Genomic DNA, 16,578 nt, shown 5'->3' with positions numbered 1-16,578 from the left:
GCGGTCTCCCAGGCAACGCCCTGGCCCCACCTCTTAAAGGGGCCGCGCCCCGCCCGCGGGGCTTAGCGCCTGAGGGTCCCCAGGACGGGGAGAGAAAGGGACGAACACGTATAAAATCGATCCAGTCTTTTATTTGGGGCGTGGGGGTGATTGTGGCTCCGATCCCCAGTGAAGCAGCACCCCCATACCGCAGCAGTGTGACCCTGTGGCCCCGTCCCAGTGTGTGTGTGTGTGTGTGTGCGTACAGGGGGGGCTCCGGCATCAAGGATGGGGTGCTGGAGAGGAGTCCCTTGCCTGGAGGTAGTACTGCCACCCGCCTCCCCTTGCTGGCTCCATCCCAGCCCCCAGAAAGGAGATGCACAACACTGGGGGCTTAAGGGGAGGAGGCCGAGTGGTGATGGTGGAGGGGAAATTGGGGACTCCCAGAAAAACAGGGGGGGTTGTGTAGGAGAAGCCCTTGGTGCCATTCCTAGAGCCCCAGCAGTGAGGCAGGGGGCTACAGATCTCCTGAGAGGGGATTGAGGTGCTTCTATGTGACAGCTGGTGACCCCCAATTCTGAGGGAGCAAAGGCAGGAATCACTTGTGGGATGCCCACTTAAGGGGGTGTCCACTCTTCCCCCTCCCCCAACCCTACACCCCAGGAGGGAGATTCACAGCAAAACAAACCACAGTCTTGGACCCGCTGTGCCCAACCATCACCCGGCCCCGTGGAAAGGGGGGATCCGGGGAGTGGGGGATCTAGGTGGCTTGGTAGAGGTCCTTGCGCCTCCGCACCTCCTTGAGAACACGGGCACGGAAGGCATCAGGGTCCTCCCCCGTGCCCTGCCACAGCCCCAGTGCCTCCTGCAGCTCCGGCCGGTGGGTCCGCAGGAAGGGGTTGTAGGTCTGCTCTTCTCCCAGTGTGGAGGGGCACTGTGGGGGCAGCCACTCAGCTCCCCTGCCGGAGGCAGCACCCCCGGGATGCTGGGAGCTGGGAATGCCCCCATCACCCCCTGCCACTATGGCACCCACCATGCAAGAGGGTGTTGGTGTGCAGCATCCCTGCCAAAGGAACCCCATGAGGGGTTGGGGTGGTGGGTGCTGCAGCCAGGGGACCCCCATGCCTCACCGTGCTTCTCTTCTCCTGACGTTGCTGCACTGCCCACTGCAGCTTCTGCTCCAGCGCGGAATTGTCCAACTCCAGGAGGCTGGCGAAGGTCAGGCACTCCAGCGCGTATTCGTGGCCTGTGGACCCCCATATGCAGCCCTCAGCATCCCCCCCACCCAGCTCTCTCTCGGCAGTGGGGACTAGGGGGACACCAGCAACTGTGCCCTGCTGCTGGGGACACTCACCTGGCCACAGCAGCGTGTCCTCGCCCAAGCCCACGGCCACGTCCAGGGAGGCGAGCATGGTCTCAGGGGAGCCCTCAAACGGCCTACCTGGACCCCAACACAACTGCCTGTCATGGGGGGGCACTGGGGGGTACCCCTAAGCCCATCCCAGGGCGGGATAACCCCTGTCTGGGGTTGGGTGCACTCACCACAGCCAGCAAGGAAGAGGAGGTCCCCGGAGAAGAGGCAGGGAGGGCTGCCAAAGGGTGCCCCATCCAGCACGTACACCATGTGGCCCACAGTGTGGCCAGGTGTGGCGAGCGCCTCGAAGGTCAGGCAGCCCACGCTCACCTTCTCCCTGTCTGCAAGTGGGCTGTGCCGGGAACAGGGGGCACCGTCAGGGTGGTCCCCTCAACCTCAGCACCTCAAAATACCCACCTCCCCTGGCAACCCTTCCCCGCACACTGGTGTCAGGAGCGTGCCAGGCCTCTGCCCAACATGGTACTGGGGGGATGGACTGGTGGGTGAGTGCCGCAGACATCACAAGTGGTGGTTGAGAATGAAGCCCCCCCCAAATTTACATGGGTGCTAGGGGGGCGCAGGACTTACTTGGTGAGCTGTGGGATGGCATCAAGAGCGCTGCCATACACCCTGCAGGAGTTGTGCTTCTGACAGAGCGCCTCGTTCCCTCCGCTGTGGTCCCTGCAGACAGGGAGGTCAGAGACCCTAAATGTGCCCCCCTGTACTCCCCCCCACTAAATGGGGCAGGGCTGGGGGTCACCTCAGCTGGGGCAACCTTCACAGCAGCTACCAACCCTCCCAGGGCCACCGCTTGCCCTTACCAGTGTTTGTGTGTGCAGAATATGGCCTCCAGCATCACCCCCTCTTCTTCAATGGCAGCCTGGGAATGGGGAGGAAATATGGACAGAGAGATCAGGGGAGACAGAGAACCCAAGTACCAGTTTCCCCCTAAACCCTGTCCACTGCCAGCTCCCCAGGTGCTGGATGAGCCCTGTCATGCTCCATCTTGCCTTGGGCACTTAAGGGCTGCAGTTTAGGGGCAGATTTGCTCCCCTCTAACCCCAAAATACAGAGACATGCCACCCCCTCACCTGGAGACACCCAAACACCAGATCAGAGTGGCTGTGGGGGTCTCACCTGTACAGCCAGTGGGTCAGAGGGGTCGATGACGGCTGCTTGGCCGGAGCCAGTGTCAATGACTAGGTAGCTGTAGTTGTTGGAGAGCACAGGAATGGGCAGGATTTTCACCCCTGGGCGGGGGGAGAACAGACAGAATCAGGGCATGACCCCCTCAGCTGGAAAAGGGGGAGTCCAGGCCAAACTCCCCACATCTTACATCAAATTCTTAGTTAAACATGCTTCGGGCAATTCGGTGATGGCAACCCCTCCCCGCCCCAAAGTGCCAGTGCTGGGGGGACACTGCAAAGTCATGGCGTGGGAGGGGCTCGCCGGGACTCACCAGGGAAGCAGTAGGGCTGGGGCACGGAGTGGCCGTGCGGGTACCGCTCCCGCGCCTTCTTCACCTGCCGCTGGTAGAAGAGGTAGCCCAGGCGTGTGCGGGCGTACAGGCTGTACCTAGGGAGCGCAGACACCCCTCGTCATTAAACCCCAGTCCCTCTAAGGAGCCCACTTGGGGAGGGGGCTACTGCCGGGGCTGGAACTCCCACAGGGAACACATACAGGGCCACTTTCTCATTCGGGTGCGCTGGAGGTGGTGTGTGTGTACTCCATACCCCAGATGGGTAGTGAGGGCAGGGCTGGTTCTCCAAGCAGACGCCCTCCAGCTGCTTCGGGCAGCAAGGACTGGGGGGGAGCATTGCTGCGGGGTGCTCACCAGGAGGGGCCGAAGCCGGCTGTCCCTCCCGATGCTCCGGGGAGGACATGCCCAAGCTTGCCATGGTCCGGGGGATCAGGGGAGAGAGAATGGGCCGAGGAAAAGGGAGGCAAGAGATACCCCCGTGCATGTGGGGGTGAAAAAGACAATAGGCTGCGGGGTTCGGAGGGACCTCCCCGTTTACACAGCAGCGATTTGGGACGGGACGGGGAATGGTGCCATGACGGACATGTAACGTCCCGGCTTGCAAAGCCTATTCCCGGCCGAGGGCACCCCTGGATGGGACACCGGGAGCGATCCCTGCAGTAGTCGGGGGTCCCCTGCGTCTGTGGCGGTAGGAGCCCGAAACCGGGGAGCCGGGGCTCCCGCCAGCACCAGGTAGCCTGACCACGGCCGGGGCAACGGGGCAGGTCAGCGGTGAGCAGGCGCCCGTAGGGGAGAGTGACCAGCACCGTGAGGGGGGAGCCGGTGGCTCATCCCCGGTCCCAGCGGCCGGGCTGACACCGCCCGCCTCACTGCCCCGGCCGGGGCGGGCTGAGCCCCAGCCCGGTCTCTCCGTGCCGGCGCGGCCGCAGGTTGCTCCCGGGCGGCTCCGCACAAGCAGGGGAGGGCGGTGGGCGGCACAAAGGCGGGCGGCGGTGGCTCCCTCCCCGCGGGGGTCCCGCAGCGGCGAACGCTCGCTCTGTCGCTCACTCACCCCAGGCGGAACAGCAGCGGGGCGGCGAAGGCCATGAGCGCGGCGGCGGCGCGGCGGGCGCGGCGGAGGAGGCGCAGGCAGGCGGCCCCGAGCCCGCGCGCCCCGGCCGCTGCCGCCGCCGCCGCCGCCGCCGCCCCGCCGGGCCCCGCGGCCATGCCGCCAACCGGCGTCACGCGCCCGCCGCGCCGCGCCCCCTGCCGGCCCCGCCGCGCCCCCTGCCGGCCCCGCCGCGCCCCCTGCCGGCCCCGCCGCCGCGGCACCGGGAGCGGGGGAGGGACCCACGCTCGGCACAGCACTCGCGTCACCCGCCCAGAGGAGGGGATTCTCCCCCCCGCCGCTGCTAGGGGTGTCCCCCCGATGACGTCACCGCGTGAGGAAGGGGGTCCCTGAGTGACGTCAGAGCCGTCGGGAAAAAGTCCAGGGCGGGGCGGGCGAGGGCCAGCGGGGTCCGTCCCGGGGAGCAACAGGCGGGAGCGCACCCCACTCCCGGACACCGGCCGTCCCGGGTGCAAGGCGCGGAGCCGCCGCGGGGGGGCGCGGAGGGCGGTGGCTGCCCCCGCCCCGCCTGCCCGTCCCGTCCCGGCTCGTCCCGTTTGGTCGCGGCCGTAGCCCAGCGGAGCAGCGCGCAGCAGGTAGGGTGGCCCGCCCCGCTCCGCGCCCCCCGCCGTTCCCGAGTCCCGCCTGAGGCCCCTGGCGGTCCCCTTCGTTCTCTCGACTCCCCTCCTCTCGGTTCGTCCCCCCACCCCCCTGACCCCGCGCACTCCGGTGCCGCAGCCGGCGAGGGGCTATCCCGGTGCTCTCCCGAGCGTCCCGGCGGCCGACGGGGACTGGGCGAGGGTGGGCGGCCGGTCGCTAAACAGCGGGGACGCGCTGCCACCCCCGCTCCCCCGTCACCGGAGTGGTTGGGGGCACGTCGGGTTGAGGTCCGGCGGGAGGAGGGGGGACGGAGCGCGGTCCCGCGAGCAGGGACGCGGGGGCACAGGACCCCCACGCGGACCACGGTGGAGTCCCACGGTGGCGCTGGTGCTGTTTTCCGGACCCCACGCGATGGCGTGGCGGGGAATCGGGGCGTGGTGCGGGGTGGTTCGTCGGAGGGCAGCGACGCTTGTGCTGTGGAGGGTGTCCCCACGGACCCCGTGGGGTGTCTCGGGAGGGGTGGGCACGGGTTTGTGCCCGGCAAGGTGTGGGGTGACACCATGGAGGTGCGTGGGGACCAGCACTGGGTGGTGTGGGGGTGCCGGGGCTGGGGCGTAGGAGGACACCTCTGTCCCATATCTCTGCCCCCCGGGAGGGAGCTTGCAGAGGGGCAGGGATGTGGGAGTGGTGATGCTGAACCCCAGGAAACTTGTGTCGTGTGTGAGCGGTGTGGGGCAGCGGGGACATCCGGCCCAGGAGGGCCATACTGACCCGCTTGTGTGAGCTGAACAGGGCTGGCCTGGGCTGGGCCTGGCCAGGACAAATTGTGCTGTGTTGGGTTGTGCTGTACTGAGCCGTGCTGTGCTGCACGAGGCAGCTGTGCCCTGTTGTACCGTACCAGTCTGTGCCATGCCGTGCCAGGCTGTGCCACTGTGCTGTGCCACTCTGTGCTGTGCCATACCAGGCTGTGTTGTACCAACCTGTGCTGTAATGGTGGGAGCTTCCAGGCTGTTCAAGAGTGAGGTACTTTCTCAGACAGCTTGAGTGGGGGGAGCTCTGTCCCCCACCCCAAACCATGATCCCCTCTTAAGGTGGTTGTGTTACCCCAGGGAACCCATGGAGCTGGTGGCAGGGGCCTGAGCCTGGCAGGAATGCCAGGGCCGATGGTGGGGATGCAACCTGGGCTACCCGTGGGGCTGTGAAAGGGATGATGGTTGCCTGTGCCCCATGTCCCTGCCACATGTGCCTTATCTGTGCTGAGTCACCGTGGCAGTGCAGAGTAGCACCCTGTCCCCAGGGACCGTGTCATGCCAGGGTCACTGAGCTGGCCCTGCATGGCCTACCATCTAACTGGTGACCTCGGTTTCGGGACCGTGCAGTGCCATGGACCGAGGAGGGTTCAGCTGCCTGCTTCCCTGGGTGTGGCAGCTGCTGGGACCCGTCAGGCTGGTTCCTTCCCTGTGCCCAAGGCTACCCCAATGGGGTGGGAACAGGAGGGTCTGGAGCAGTCACAAGGTGGCGGTCATGGGCACAGGGTAGGACCCCGCTGATGATCCTGTGCCAGTCAGATACACCCCACTTTCTCCAGACATCTAGGTTCCTTCCTGGGGACTCCAGTCCCCCTGTAACTTCGGTGTCAGTCACAGAGGCTTTCATAGGGTCAAGGTCCTGTTTTGGGCCGTTCCTTGGCTGCACAGATGAGGCGATACCAGGGGGGTACCGTGTGCTTTCTGGGAAACCACAACGTGGAGAAAGTGAACTTCCTATCCATGTGGTCACTGCCATGCCAGTTATTTATTTTTGGTGCTGTCGTCATTGCAAGAATGAAGGGCAGCGTGACTGTGGCAGCTCTGCCGTGGCTGGGACAGTTGGATGGAAGGAGGAATGGAGGCACAGACACGGAACTGCTCCCCCCAGCCCGGCATGACTGGTATGGGTGTGCCCCCAGAATCGCTGCCTGTCCAGCCCGGCTGCGGGAAGCACTGGCGTCACACAGGAGGAAGTGCCCAATCCCCTCCCAGCCTGGTCCTGGCAAGGATCAGATCTTGGTTCCTTCCCTGGGATGGTCCCAAGATCACATCACTGCTGCAGGCAGGAGGATTGTGGGGGGTCCTGGCGCCTGCCTGGGGTCTGGGGTGCCAGTGCTGAGGGGGTGGGAGGTGCGTAAAGGCCTGGCACTGTCTACTGGCAGCGCTGTTGTTTTCCTGGCCTTGGAGATCCTGCTTTCCTTCTCCTCCTCCTGCAGCTGGCCCTGAGCCCGGGCTGCCTGCTCACAGCTGCCGGGGGTTCTGTGAGGGGGCCTGCTGTGGCCGAGGAGGGGAGCTCAGCCCCAGGGGGGTCTCAACTCCACTCCCCGAGGAAGAGTCCATCTCCTGTAGAGGTGACGTGGGTGTCACTTCGCCTTATTACTCCCTGAGGGGACTCAGGAGTTCTAGAACCCCTGTGTGACCCATGCATCTGTTGGGTGGGGAACACCCTCGAAATGGAGGGGGGGGGAGTGGGATCTGTGTGATTGTGATGAGGATCAGACCCTGTGTTTCCATCCCAGGAAGTCAGCAGGGTGATACCATTTGTCCTCAGTGTGGTGCTACCCGGAGACACAGACCAGCCAGGGGTGCTGCTTCCCTGGCAGTGTCAGGGTGGGCTTCAAAGACCGGAGAGGTCAGATCTCTTCTGAAAAGGTCACGTCCCTGACGCAGCTTGAGTCAGCGCGTGGCTGTGCCCTGCCCGCGGCTGACCACTGACGCGGGTGCTGGGGACTCAAGGCACAGGAATGCAGGTGGCCCCAGCCAAGGGACAGTGGGGACATCCCTTGTCTCTCAATGACCTGCTGGCATTGAGGCCAACTCGTCCTTACTAATTAGGAGCCACTATTAAAGTGGGAGGGGGAGGTTTTGTGGCTGCACAATCCCCTTTGTCACTGTACCCGTGGCTCCACTCGCCAAGAACAGGTCCTGCCCGGGGACCTGTGCTGAAGCCCCACGTCTTCTGTCCCCTCCAGGTGCCCGTGGGAGACGCAGGGAACCGGCATGTCGCAGCCCAGCGCACCGCCACCCTATGATGACAAGAACCCACTCTACCCACCACCCCCAGGGGGTACCCCCAGCCCCCCCACTATGCTGGGGGGTACCCGCAGCCTGGGGGATACCCTGCAGGGGCGGGGTACGCACAGCCAGGGGGGTACCCTGCATCAGGGGGGTACCCCGCATCAGGGGGGTACTCTCATCCGGGCATGGCCATGCCCACCATGCCTATGCGGTTTGGTAAGTGGGACACCTTGGTTTATTTGGGAGAGGGCACTAGAAGCAGGGGTGCTGTTAGGGGCTGCATGGCTGACCCTGGTGCTGAGGGGTGTCCACTATCACAGGAGACAACGGATTTGGGGATGGCTCCGCCTTCCAATCAGTTGACTGGGACGATAGGAAAGTCCGTCACACCTTCATCCGCAAGGTGAGTCCCAAGGAGCCAGGGGCACCTGTTAGGGTGGGGGGCCAAGTGCTGACTCCCCTGTCTTTTGCAGGTCTATGCCATCATCTCCCTGCAGCTCCTGGTGACAGTGGGAATCATCTCTGTGTTCACCTTTGTGTGAGTAGAGGGTTCTTCCTTACCCTTGTTGTGAAAAAGAGGGCAGCTTGAGTTCTTTGGGGGGATGTTCAGAGGGGACAGCAGGTGCTGTCTCCTCTCCCTCACACTTGTCCCTCCTGTCCCACAGCCACCCTGTCCGCTCCTTTGTCCAGAGGAATGTCGCCATCTACTACGCCTCATAGTGAGTAGGGGTTCTGCTGGCTCGCGTGCCCCCAGCTCGTACCCCCACATCCGCAGTCTCCCAGCCCAGGGGCTGATCCTGGTAGGGGGTTGTGGGGCTGACACCCGCTGTCTCTCCTTGCAGTGCTGTGTTCCTGGTGACCTACCTGGTGCTGGCCTGCTGCCAGGGTCCCCGGTGAGTCTCTGGGACGTGCAGAATGGGGTGCATGGGTATGGGGGGAGTGTCTCCAGAGCATCAAGATGGGTTCATGCCTGGGGCTGCCCCTGGGTGATGGGGACCAGGGGGATGCGACATGGTTGCTGTCACTAGCTCACCTCTCTCCTGTTTCGTCCTCAGGAGACGCTTCCCCTGGAATATTATCCTGCTGAGCATCTTTGTGAGTGGGCTGGGACTGGCGAGGGGTCCTGGTGGTGCCCCTGTGGCACCCCAGCTCCCCAGGTGGGCTGGGAGGGATAGGAGGACATGTGGGCAGGCGGACAGCCCACTGAGCTCACCCTTCTCTCCCACAGACACTGGCCATGGGGCTGATGACAGGCACGATTGCCAGGTACGCCCGGGGGACCCTGTGGTGATAGGATCCGGGGTCCCTCTTGTCCTCCACAATGCAGCCAGCTCAAGTGAGAGGCTGCCAGGAGCCAGGGGATGCTCCAGTCCCTTGGGGTCAGGGACTGCAGGGTTCCTGTCCAGGACTGGGGCTGTGGGGGAGGGTCACCAACACCCTTGTGGCAGGGGGATGCTGAAGTGTGAGGTGACTTTGTTGTTGCTTCTCTCTGTAGCATGTACCAGACAAAAGCTGTCCTGATTGCCATGCTCATCACCGCCATTGTGGCCATTGTTGTGACCATCTTCTGCTTCCAGACCAAGGCAAGGAGAGGGACACACCCTGCCCTGCCCTCTGTGGGCCAGGTGTGGGGACACCCTGGGCTCTCCTGTGACAACTGTGTGTGTGTCCCCATCAGGTTGATTTTACGTCGTGTCCGGGGCTATTCTGCGTGCTGGGCATTGTGGTCATGGTGACCGGGATCATCACTGCCATCGTCCTCTCCTTCAAATATGTGAGTGGGCAGGACAGAGGGGTGGTGGGGTGGCATGGGTGTTCCTGGTTGGGTATCCCCAGGGCTGGTGCAGGCAGGGGGTTTGGGTGGTCCCCTTGCTGGGAAGCAGGGTGTGGTTTGAGCCACGGAAGGCAGCTTGCCCACAGGGAGAGGGTGCGTCGGCATCAGAAGCAGCTCCTCAGGAGCCGGGTGTGGGCAGGACCTGCCCTGCCTTGCCTGCTGCCTGCCAGCACCCCGGCTCACCCTGCCTGTGTCCCCTTCCCGCACAGGTCCCCTGGCTCCACATGCTGTACGCGGCCATTGGGGCCATCGCGTTCACCCTGGTGAGTTGACAGCTGGAGCGGGCAGAGGGTGTCGGGCAGGGGCTGGGGAGGGAGGAATTCCTCCTTGGTCCTTGCTTGATGCTCTCTGTCCCCGCAGTTCCTTGCCTATGACACCCAACTTGTGCTGGGGAACAGGAAGAACACACTGAGCCCCGAGGAGTATGTCTACGGTGCCCTCACCATCTACACTGACATCATCTACATCTTCACCTTCATCCTGCAGATAGTAGGCCGGGATTAGCCCTGGGACCCCTCCTGTCCCTCTCCGGCTGCCCCTCACCCCTCATCTGGTCTCTGTACAGGATAGTCCGCTTACTGTGACTCCTAATGCTTTGGCATTCCTACCTGTAGGCTGCTAAGGAAAGGGCTTCCCTTGATCATCCCCCAACAAGCCTTTGAGGGCAGTGGGGGGGACTGGCTGCCAGCGTTTAGGCAGTTTAGCCTGGCTTTGGCACCGCTTACCAAGGCTGTGCCAATGGCGTTGGGCTGGCAGCGGAATGTCACAGCCCTGCCTGGGCACAGGGAGCTGGGAGCGACTGCTGGGATCATGTCGGGATTTTTTGGCAGAGAACAGTTGGTGTCGTTCATTCTGTGCCTTAAATGTGGCTCTGGCCATGCCCCCTCCCTGAGCTGTGGCTGTGCCCGGTGTGGGCAGGGGGCAGCTGGGACCTCCGTGGCAGAGCTCACATTGCAGAGGCCCTGCAGCCACGGATGTGGGCTAAGTTGCACTTGCTAAATAAAACACTTCAGTTTTCCAGATGGTCCCAGTCTTACTGGTATGGCAACTCCCTAAAAAATCCTGTGGGCAGCCTCAGCGGGGGCTGCGGCCTGGGGCAGCACAAACACTGCTTTGGGATGGGAAAACCAAGGTCAGACTGCTCCAGGCCTGGCCTCCCTCCCCTGCCTGTCACCCCTGGCCCTGTGGGCAGAAGCCCTGCCGCAGAACAACTGGGGCTCCTGCTGGTGAGGCAGGCAGAACCTTAGGCCGAGCATTGAGGGAGCAACCACTGCAGCACTGAGCTGTTTCACTTTATTTGTCCCTATTCAGCTCCACAATCACTTCATGGTCTGGACAGGCAGGGCAGATGCCACTGTCATGTGTTCCATGGGGCTGGCGTCCCCTTGGCCAGCTCCTCCAGTGTGCCACAGTGACAGCCTGGGGATGGGGGGCAGCTTGGCTATGCCCCCCTGACCACCCTGCTGTATCGCTCCGACTCATACTCGCCCTGGTTGGCTTCCATCATCGTTCGGCGGATTTTGAGCTGCTCAAGGCGGTTTTTGTCCACTTGCCGTTTGACCAGGAGGAAGAGGATGATGCCGGAAGGCAATCCAATGGCCCTGGAGGACAGCCAGCAGTCAAGGAGATGGAGAGAGTTGGTGGGGAAACAAGGGCACTGTGCCACTCCAGGGCTCCATGGATAGTGCCCTGCTCAGTACTACAGCCCCCCCAAGCCCCCTGTTCCACCCCAGAGCCCCACAGAGCAGTGCAGCCTCCCAGTACCGACCCTCTCCCACCACCAGAGCCACTCACCAGGCCACCCCCACTGGCTTCATCGGGTTCTTGCCCTTCTTGCGCGTGGGGATGTACTCCACCCCCTCGGGGAGCCCCCCGCTGCCAGGCTCCTGACTGGCCCGTTGTCCCGCTGGCCGGTGGCAGCTCTGCCCGAAGAGCCGTGTGCCCCGGGGGTCCGGCCGCCCCCAGGTCCTGGCAGGACACGCTGAAAGGCCTGCTGCCACCAGCAGTCCTGCGGGGAGAGAGGCATTAGGGAGGGACAGCCATGGGGTAGAGTGTGGGGGGCTCAGCCCGGGCTGCCTGAAGCTCCTGTCCCTGCCCGTACCCCCGCCCTTTTCCCGGCCCTTATCCCTGCCCCAGGATGACATCCCGAGCCCCATCCCCACCCCCATCCCCCGCCATAGCCCCTGCCCTTCCGCCAGGGGGCGCTCGAAGGCGGGGCCTAAGCTGGGCGGGGCGTGGCCAAGCGCAGCGGGGGCGTGGCTCTCCCCACCGGGGCTGGGCTGGGGCGCGTCTCGGGGCCCGTGTGCCGAAGGCCGCGGGACCGTGCCGTGAGGGTGGTGGCGGGACGGTCCCGGTCCCCCCGCCCCGGGGTTTCCCCCTGCTCCCGCCGGCCGTTACCGCGCAATCCGCCTCGCGCCGCCGCCATGGTGCCGGTGTGCGGTGGCTCCGCTGCATGCCGGGAGCTGCAGTTTCGCCGCGCAGGGTCTGTCTGCGGGCGGTGCCGCACGCCTCCATGCGCAGAGAACTACATCTCCCAGAGTGCGCCGCGCAGGGCGGGGCCGGGCCGCCCCGCTGGCGGAAAGGGCGGGATCCGCGCGCGGACTCGGGCCGTGGTTGGCTGGGACGGGCGGGGATTGGCCGGGGCGGGGCGCGCGGCGGAAGCGGCGGAAGCGGCGGTGGCGGCGGGGTGGGTCGGCATGGAGCCCGGGGAGGGCCCGGGGCCGCTGGGCCTGCACGGCGACGAGGAGATCATCGAGGTGGTGGAGCTGGGCCCGCCCGGGCCGGGTGAGACGGGGCACCCTGCGCCGCGCACCGGGCGGGGCCTGCGGGGTCTCCGGCCTCCCGCCGGGGCACCGGGAGCGCTGCGGCCCCACCCCAGTGCCAGGCCCGGCCGGTGCATACCCCCGGCCCGCGGCCTCTCGCGCGTCGCGCCCCGTTCCCCTGCGGTTTCCCTGCTCTGGGTCTCGGGGCCGCGGCTGCATCGCGCATCCCCCGCTGCCCCGTCCCGCGGGGACCCCCGCTGTCCCGCCGAGCTCACAGCCGCCCCGGGAGGGTCGAGCCGGGCAGGCCGCGAGCCGCGCCCTGACCTTCGCCCTCTGCAGATGACCTGGCCGAGGAGATGGAGGACGTGGACTTTGAGGATGAGGGGGCAGAAGAGCCCGATGCAGAGGCTTGGGAGTCGGAGGATGACGAGGGGGTGGAGGACGGCATGGAGGCACAGGATGACAGTGAGGTCACGTTCTCCCTCCACTCGGGTGAGTGCTGGGCACGGGCAGCAGCAGCTGGGACCCCCCTCCCCCCCTCGGGACCTGGTCTCATCTTGGCTTTCTGCAGAGTCCAGGGTTGCGGAGGGCTTTGCCAGGGCTGCTGTCTCCCAGCCTTCCTGGGACAGCCATCAGGACTCAGAGCTGCCCTGGGCTTGTTTTTGCCTTATGATCTGGTGGAGGAGCCCTTTGGGCCTCCCATCATGGCAGCTGGCCCTAAGCTCAGCAAAAAGCCTGTGCTGCTCCTCCCCCACGTGAAGAATTGATTCGCACTGGGCTGGGCTGGGAGGTCAGCTTCCTGACATCCCACCCAGACCGAGGGCTGCATGGGGTTTGGACCCCGTGGGAATGTCAGGTGAGGTGGGATCGGCACCGTAGCCATGTAGCCTCTCCTTACTCTTTTTTGAAGCTTCTGTCTTTTGTGTGAGCCTTGACCCCAAGACCAACACGCTGGCAGTGACAGGTGGGGAGGATGACAAGGCCTTCGTGTGGCGTGTGAGCGATGGGGAGCTCCTGTTTGAGTGCTCAGGTGAGGTGCAGTGAACAGCTGTGTCCATCTGGACACATTTTTCTCCAGCTGATGCTGTGCTCCTGACTATCTTCCATAGCTTGGCCTGAGCAGTCTCTGTCCCCTTATGTTTTTAGGACACAAGGACTCGGTTACCTGTGCTGGCTTCAGTCACGACTCTGTGTTCGTGGCCACAGGTGACATGTCTGGGCTTATCAAAGTGTGGCGGGTGGATGCCAAGGAGGAAGTGTGGTCCTTCGAGGTGGGGGACTTGGAGGTGAGTGGTGGAACCCCTGGTGCTGTGGGGAGCTCCCCAGCCAGGAAATGGGGTGACACTTCTGTGACGCTGCCTGTCCCTCTCTCTGCCCAGTGGATGGAGTGGCACCCTCAAGCCCACGTACTTCTGGCAGGCACAGCTGATGGCAACACCTGGATGTGGAAGATCCCCAGTGGGGATTGCAAAACCTTTCAGGGTCCCGCATGCCCAGCCACATGTGGCAGGATCCTGCCTGATGGTGAGGCATGGGGCCTCTCTGGAGTGGGAAGTGTCACCAGCTCTGTGTGGGCCCTCCTGCTTCTACCAGTCTGTGCTGAATGGGAGGTGGGGGGATGAGCGGGGCCCTGTCTATATCTGTTGTCTCTGTCTCATGCAGGGAAGCGAGCAGTGGTGGGGTATGAGGACGGGACCATGCGCATCTGGGACCTAAAGCAGGGAACCTCGCTGCATGTCCTGAAAGGTAAGGAGGCGGTTTATCACCTGGCCTACTCCCTAACTGGTGAACAGCCCCTTCTAGTGGTCTTTGACCACTGCCTGGTTGGGCAGGAGGCAGCCTGGCACTGGGTTTCTCTGTCCCCACTGGTGGCTCTTGCTTGCCGGGGTGCTGGCAGAGCTGGGCAGGGCAGAGGCTGCAGGAGGGTGCGTTTTATGGCTCACTGGGTCTCCGTGGGGAGGACACTTAAACCTCATACCTGCTGCTCACCCCCCAGGCCAGGATGGCCATCAGGACCCCTTGACATGCGTGGCCAGCAACCAGGATGGCAGTTTGATCATGACGGGCTCTGTGGACTGCCACGCCAAGCTGGTCAACTCCGCCACAGGCAAGGTGGGTCTGTGTGGGCAGGGCAGAGCCAGGAGAACTGAAGACCCCCCAGGCCCCTGTCCTGGGCCGAGGGCAGAGCCGGGAGCGCTGGGGAGCCCCAAACCCAGGGCCGGTGTGCGGCCATCAGCAGCCGGCAGGCGGCGCCCTCGCGCTGCGGGTGGAGCGCGGGCTGGGTGGTCCCGCCCGCTCCTGGAAGGAAGTTCCCTCTTCTTTGCTCCCAGGAGCTGAGGATTTGGAGCCGGGCCTTCTGATGAGGGTGCAGGCTCGGTACCGAGTAAGAACGGGACCTCTGTGCATCTGGGTCTCCTTCCCTCGGGGTATAGTCACCCTCCCTCTACCCAGGTGGTGTGCGTGTTCAAAATGGAGAGTGTGACCCCCAAGGCACCCATTGGTGAGGGCGAGGAGGCAGAGTCCAACTCGGTGGAGTCGCTGGGCTTCTGTAACGTGTGAGTGTTGGGACAGCCCCTCTTCAGTGCTAGATCTCACAGGGCTTGTCACACAGATCCATTTGCATCCCTTGCGCTCAATCTGCTGCATTTCTCTTGCCTCCATCCTCCCCGGCTGGGTGTGGAGATCACTTGGGTGTGAGGCCAAGGGACACCAGCTGCTCAGTCCTCCCTGCAACTGTTGGGATTCTGGGCTAGCCTGATGGACCACTGTTTGGCTGGGATACTCTCCAGACAGCTGTTTTCCTGCCCAGACATTGTCATTTTCTTCACAAACTATGGGCTGATTGCTGACTTGCTGTACTCTTGGGTTTCCCACGCGGGGTGTTTGATGGCTCTAGCCATTGGGTTGTCCCTCATCTTGTCCACACAGTGCAGCCTTCAGCATAGGGTTTGCCTTTTACTCGGAGCCTTTACGTGTTTCCATCCCTGCTTCCCCATGTCCCATGTAATGCCTGTTCCCCTCTCTGCAGGATGCCACTGGCTGCTGTGGGCTACCTGGACGGCACACTGGCTATTTATGACCTCTCCACCCAGTGCCTGAGGCATAAGTGCCAACACGAGGTACAGCCCTACCCCCTCTCCCTAGGCCTGGAAGGTGGGCTTTGGGCCTGCTGGAGATCTCCCTCAGAGCCCAGGGGCAAGTTCCCAATTTGTACTTCTCCCTTAGCCTTGGGCTTCCCCAAAGGGCAGCCGCAGTCTCTGCACAGCGGATGTGCTTGGACCTGGGGCCTGACTCTCCTGGGGACATGGCAGAAACCATGAGGGGGTGGGGGCACGTGGGGGGAGCTAAGACTTGCTGGAGGTCCCCACTGTGGTCTCCTGCTACCCCAGTCAGGGATCGTGCAGCTGCTGTGGGAGGAGAGCTCGGCCGTGGTGTACACCTGCAGCCTGGACGGGGCCGTGCGGCTCTGGGATGCCCGCTCGGGGAAGATGATCAGCGAGTACCGAGGGCACTCCGCTGAAATCCTCGACTTTGCCGTCAACAAGTGAGCGGGCAACCTCTAGCCCCCTTCCTTGCTGGGTGGAGGGAGCAGTGATGGCAGGGGCCTCCAGCCTAGGAGCTCAAATCACAAGCTGTCTCTCCTTTGAGTGCCCTTGGGGTCTGGTCCCAAGGTGCAGGACAGACCCAGGTCCATGCTGAGACTTGAGGGTCTCAAGGGGGAAGTGCAGCACTTCAGAGCTGTGCCGGGGGTGATGGTTAGGGATATTGGAAGCCCCCGCCCCACCTCTGAGACCTGTCTCCCTGCAGGGATGCCTCCATTGTGGTGACCACCTCTGGCGACCACCAAGCCAAAGTGTTCTGCGTCCAGCGCCCCGATCGCTAGAACTGTGTCAAGGGATGGCGTCCCGGCGCTGCCCTGCACCTTGTGTACAGAGGGACGAGGGACATGGTTTCACCACCCTTCTCCAGTGCGTGCTTTGTAATTTTCCAGCCTGCCCTGCTTTGCCCTCACCACCTAGGGGCCAAGCTGGGGGTTTTGTATGAAGATGTCTTTAATTATATAAATTATTTCACTTAACTGGATGCCATCTACTCTGCTTGTTTTGGGGAAGAGGACCTGGGGAGCTGTGCTCCCTCCTCAGGGATCTCCCCAGCATCCAACCATGGCCTGAGGATCAGTGGCAGAGACTCCCATCCTAGCTCTCCCTGCCAGGGGGAATGAGGGGGTCAGGGTAGGAAGAAAGCATGCAGGTTGCTAGCTGAAGGTAAGAGAATCCTGCTCTGTACAGTCCAGGAGTTCTCTAACAGAACAGGCTATTCCCAGATCGGGGTATTGCACCCCTAAGTTCACCAGAACTTGTATGTTCCACAATACAGGAATTAATCTCCCTTGGGGCTGTGACTCCAAACATCCCTGCCAGGGCAAGGTCATGCA

General features: G+C 63.6%; 3 protein-coding genes across 5 annotated transcripts; 2 read left to right on the top strand and 1 right to left on the bottom strand.

The window, feature by feature from the left end:
• Window positions 1–111: 111 nt before the first annotated feature.
• PNKD (PNKD metallo-beta-lactamase domain containing) lies at window positions 112–11,889 on the bottom strand. 3 transcript variants are annotated; one of them, XM_039554796.1, is made up of 10 exons: window positions 11,779–11,889; window positions 11,176–11,389; window positions 2,793–2,908; window positions 2,471–2,583; window positions 2,155–2,213; window positions 1,922–2,014; window positions 1,522–1,685; window positions 1,334–1,420; window positions 1,110–1,225; window positions 112–913 (listed from the first exon to the last, which is right to left on the bottom strand). In XM_039554796.1, exons 1-10 carry the CDS (start codon window positions 11,804–11,806, stop codon window positions 740–742), a joined length of 1,164 nt encoding a protein of 387 aa, XP_039410730.1. In that variant the 5' UTR covers window positions 11,807–11,889; the 3' UTR covers window positions 112–739. The 3 variants fall into 3 exon arrangements, with proteins under 3 accessions (XP_039410730.1, XP_039410729.1, XP_010405261.1); XM_039554795.1 differs by lacking the exons at window positions 11,176–11,389; window positions 11,779–11,889 and adding an exon at window positions 3,865–3,937; XM_010406959.3 differs by lacking the exons at window positions 11,176–11,389; window positions 11,779–11,889 and adding an exon at window positions 3,014–3,776.
• Window positions 4,222–10,403, top strand: TMBIM1 (transmembrane BAX inhibitor motif containing 1). Its single transcript, XM_039554797.1, is given in 13 exon segments — window positions 4,222–4,496; window positions 7,502–7,586; window positions 7,589–7,763; window positions 7,868–7,950; window positions 8,021–8,085; window positions 8,213–8,266; window positions 8,390–8,440; window positions 8,603–8,642; window positions 8,776–8,813; window positions 9,043–9,130; window positions 9,226–9,321; window positions 9,591–9,644; window positions 9,742–10,403. Coding segments are annotated over 12 exon segments (945 nt in total). The 5' UTR covers window positions 4,222–4,496; window positions 7,502–7,529; the 3' UTR covers window positions 9,886–10,403.
• A 142-nt stretch (window positions 11,890–12,031) lies between the features above and the next one.
• Window positions 12,032–16,226, top strand: LOC104693980 (angio associated migratory cell protein). The gene is made up of 11 exons (XM_039554794.1): window positions 12,032–12,165; window positions 12,483–12,635; window positions 13,054–13,173; window positions 13,290–13,429; window positions 13,523–13,667; window positions 13,806–13,889; window positions 14,140–14,255; window positions 14,595–14,698; window positions 15,172–15,262; window positions 15,533–15,687; window positions 15,951–16,226. Exons 1-11 carry the CDS (start codon window positions 12,078–12,080, stop codon window positions 16,024–16,026), a joined length of 1,272 nt encoding a protein of 423 aa, XP_039410728.1. The 5' UTR covers window positions 12,032–12,077; the 3' UTR covers window positions 16,027–16,226.
• Window positions 16,227–16,578: the final 352 nt, after the last annotated feature.

This window comes from Corvus cornix, chromosome 7, assembly GCF_000738735.6.
Source record: "Corvus cornix cornix isolate S_Up_H32 chromosome 7, ASM73873v5, whole genome shotgun sequence".
NCBI classification, from domain to species: Eukaryota; Metazoa; Chordata; class Aves; order Passeriformes; family Corvidae; genus Corvus; species Corvus cornix.
The sequence above is the reverse complement of the archived record's forward strand: the minus strand, read 5'-3'. Positions and strand labels throughout refer to the sequence as shown.

Excerpts from the sequence above, each read along its gene's own strand:
- PNKD (XM_010406959.3), bottom strand. The coding sequence starts at position 3,297 with ATGCACGGGGGTATCTCTTGCCTCCCTTTTCCTCGGCCCATTCTCTCT. Across the intron at positions 2,584-2,792 it reads CCAGCCCTACTGCTTCCCTG|GGGTGAAAATCCTGCCCATT; the intron begins GTGAGTCCCGGC and ends CCCCCCGCCCAG. Across the intron at positions 1,421-1,521 it reads CCTCTTCCTTGCTGGCTGTG|GTAGGCCGTTTGAGGGCTCC; the intron begins GTGAGTGCACCC and ends GTTGGGGTCCAG.
- LOC104693980 (XM_039554794.1), top strand. The coding sequence starts at position 12,078 with ATGGAGCCCGGGGAGGGCCCGGGGCCGCTGGGCCTGCACGGCGACGAG. Across the intron at positions 13,668-13,805 it reads TGGCAGGATCCTGCCTGATG|GGAAGCGAGCAGTGGTGGGG; the intron begins GTGAGGCATGGG and ends TGTCTCATGCAG. Across the intron at positions 15,263-15,532 it reads GGCATAAGTGCCAACACGAG|TCAGGGATCGTGCAGCTGCT; the intron begins GTACAGCCCTAC and ends CTGCTACCCCAG.